The 2,653-nt window shown below is 55.3% G+C and overlaps 1 protein-coding gene across 1 annotated transcript in view; it reads right to left on the minus strand.

Moving 5' to 3' along the window:
- The window catches only part of FRMD5 (FERM domain containing 5), a 30,665-nt gene that overhangs the window by 6,730 nt on the left and 21,282 nt on the right, over window positions 1-2,653 (minus strand). The window contains exons 8-9 of the mRNA XM_009321506.1: window positions 2,297-2,360; window positions 1,449-1,540 (exon numbers count right to left, since the gene is read on the minus strand). Coding sequence (XP_009319781.1) covers window positions 1,449-1,540; window positions 2,297-2,360 — 156 coding nt within the window. The remainder of the gene's footprint in view (window positions 1-1,448; window positions 1,541-2,296; window positions 2,361-2,653) is intronic.

The raw sequence follows: 2,653 nt of genomic DNA on the forward strand, positions 1-2,653 counted from the left end.
CCACAACCTCTGCATCGCAGGGGTGCAGGAATCGGCCCGTCCCAGGCAGGCTGGCACTCACTGGGGTCAGTCCGGCCAGCAATGGGTAAAACTGTAAGGAGGGACAGTCCTATCTCCTCCTCATCCCACGGGAGCCGGTCCCTCGCCCCAGGAGGAGCCCAGCAGCACCTCAGCTGAGGCCACAGTCCACTCCACCGGGTGCATAATCCAGCAGTAATTTACTGACATGATTAATCATAAAAAGATTTGTAAAGCAATATTGCAATTTCATTTCATGTTAATATAATGAGAAATGAAACCTGCTGATTGCAGCTGCTGATTGCAGTATTCCCAAAGAGAATACATCACACGCTTTATCTTGCATCTTACTGATTAAAATAAAACGCATTACAAAGCAGGCTATTTTTAAGTACAACATGAGCAGGATGGTAAAATCAAACCGTTCCACCTGGTACCTCCCTGGTTTTTAGACAGTCCAGCCCGCGACCTCTCCCTTTCTGTTTGACAGCCCAATTAACCAAACCAGGGGCAGAAAAGCTGCCTTGGTGGCCACGAACTAGGGAGCCCAGAGCTCCTGGGAAAGGACACCACCTTCCCTGTCCTCCCCAGGCAGGAGGTCCCACTGCCCAGGTGAGACCCCCAGCCCGGAGGTCCCCCAAAGCCAGGCAGCTGCAGGAATGGTCCCTCAAGCCACTGTCCACAACTGCCCAGGCTCGCAGCTGCAGCCCAGACTGCACGTCACCTCCCTGGCCCCTTGAATATTTCACATACATAATTAACTTGTTCCCAAAGAGCTTAGAAGCAGATTATTTCTGAAAGTTTTTGAGCTTTCCCCATTAAAAGGCAGGCTTTTCTAAAGCACCCCGGGGCACTGGTCTGACTTCAGTGGGGATTTTAGCGCCAGATTCAGCACAAACGGACCCTGCTAAGCCATTTTTTAAAATCCACCCTTGAATTTTACGTCAGAAAATATTCCCTGAGTTTTGCTGGTGTCTGCCCCCTGCTGCCTCCCACTCTGGCTGCTCACAGTGCCTGAGCATCCACACACGCGGGCCGGCTCCAAACAAGCTGCCATTAACATGGAAAATGCTAAAACACCTCTGCTGTTGCAGACAGGACGTGCGCCGGTTGCTCAGCATTAAAGGCTTAATCTCCAAACAATTAGTTTTAATCTCCTGATTAAAGGTTCGCTGCAGAGGGATGAGTGCGGGGTGGGGGGCGGGAGGGACCCCGTGGGCAGAGCCCCCAGCCCGGGGGCACCAGCGCTTTTGGTGGCTGGTGACTCTGCTGGGGCCACTGGGACAGGGGTGCCACGTGGCTGGGGACAGCCAGTGCCCGAGCCCCCGTACCTGGATGGAGCCCTCGGGCAGCTGCTGTGCGGGGCAGCGCCGACCCACGGGGAGATGCAGAACACACCACCATGCACGCCTGGGTGGCCTGGCACTTACTTGTAGAAAGCCTGGTTTTCTATCCCACACTTCCAGAGGTGCTTGCAGGCTTCTGGTGTTGGGGCAAAATATGTAAGAACAATTTTCTTTTCCTAAAGGAGAAAGACAAGGAGTTGATAGGAGAACAAGTCAGTGGTGCCCACCGGGCAGCATGTTGGGAATGTGGACGGAGGCCAGAGCAGCGCTGACACGGGGCAGATCCTCCTCCAGAGCCACTCATGATGCGGGGAGACGTTGGAGCACCGGCCGACACCTCAGCGCTGCACCTCGCATGAGGGATGGGCAGACGTGCGCACCAGTGACCTGCCACCCACCTCCTCCAGCTTACCTGCCTTTTTGAATGTCCAGAAATACATTTTTTTAAAAAAATCATGCTTATGGCTTGTGTGAATACATTTTTTTAAAAAATCATGCTTATGGCTTGTGTGGGAGCCATTTTCAGCCAGAGGTTTTCAGGCTGACTTAGCTAACCAGGGCTGACCGAGCGGGATGGCAGTAACAAATAACCACAATAATCCCAAATGCAGCACATGGTTGTGGCGGGCAGGCATGGCAAGAAGCTGCAGGAGGTCCTGGGTTGCTGCTGAAAGCAGAGCCATCACCATGGCACAGCCCAGGGCTAACCCGGGCTGCAGGCTCTAATGCCCAGAGCAAGGTGCCAGCGGGAGCAGGGAGCTGACCCCAGCGCTGCCACTGAGCTGCAGGCCCTGCCACCGTGCCCACGTCCCTGCACCGCAGTCACAGGGTGACGCTGCTGCAGGCTGCAGCCTGCCAAGTGCACGGAGAACCTGCTGAAGCAACGACCACAGCTGCGCTCAGGAAGTCCCACGGGAAGGGAAACCACTCACCTCTTTCTGACTTACATATAAATAGAAAGTCTTCCCTTCGAATTTCATTTTGGTCACCTCGTTCCTGAAAGGACAAGGACAGGCAGGTGAGAGGCTGCGCGGAGCCCACCACAGCCCGGCTGGCTGACAGGCACAGCCCCGGCCAAAGCACTTGCTGGAAGCTGCAGGTCATGAGCTGGTGCTTTGGGAATGGCAGTGGGGCAGCCTCAAGACCCTGTTTTCAGTCCCTGGGAGGTGCCACAGAGTGGCGAGAGGAGCCCTGGCTCAGAAACCAGCAGCTGGAAAGGGGGGTGCCCTGGGGTGAAGCTGACGGTCAGCGGGCATCCCAGAGTCACTGGGACCTCCTCACAGACGCAC

The sequence above is a fragment of the Pygoscelis adeliae genome, unplaced genomic scaffold, assembly GCF_000699105.1.
Source record: "Pygoscelis adeliae isolate BGI_AS28 unplaced genomic scaffold, ASM69910v1 Scaffold13, whole genome shotgun sequence".
Classification (NCBI taxonomy): domain Eukaryota; kingdom Metazoa; phylum Chordata; class Aves; order Sphenisciformes; family Spheniscidae; genus Pygoscelis; species Pygoscelis adeliae.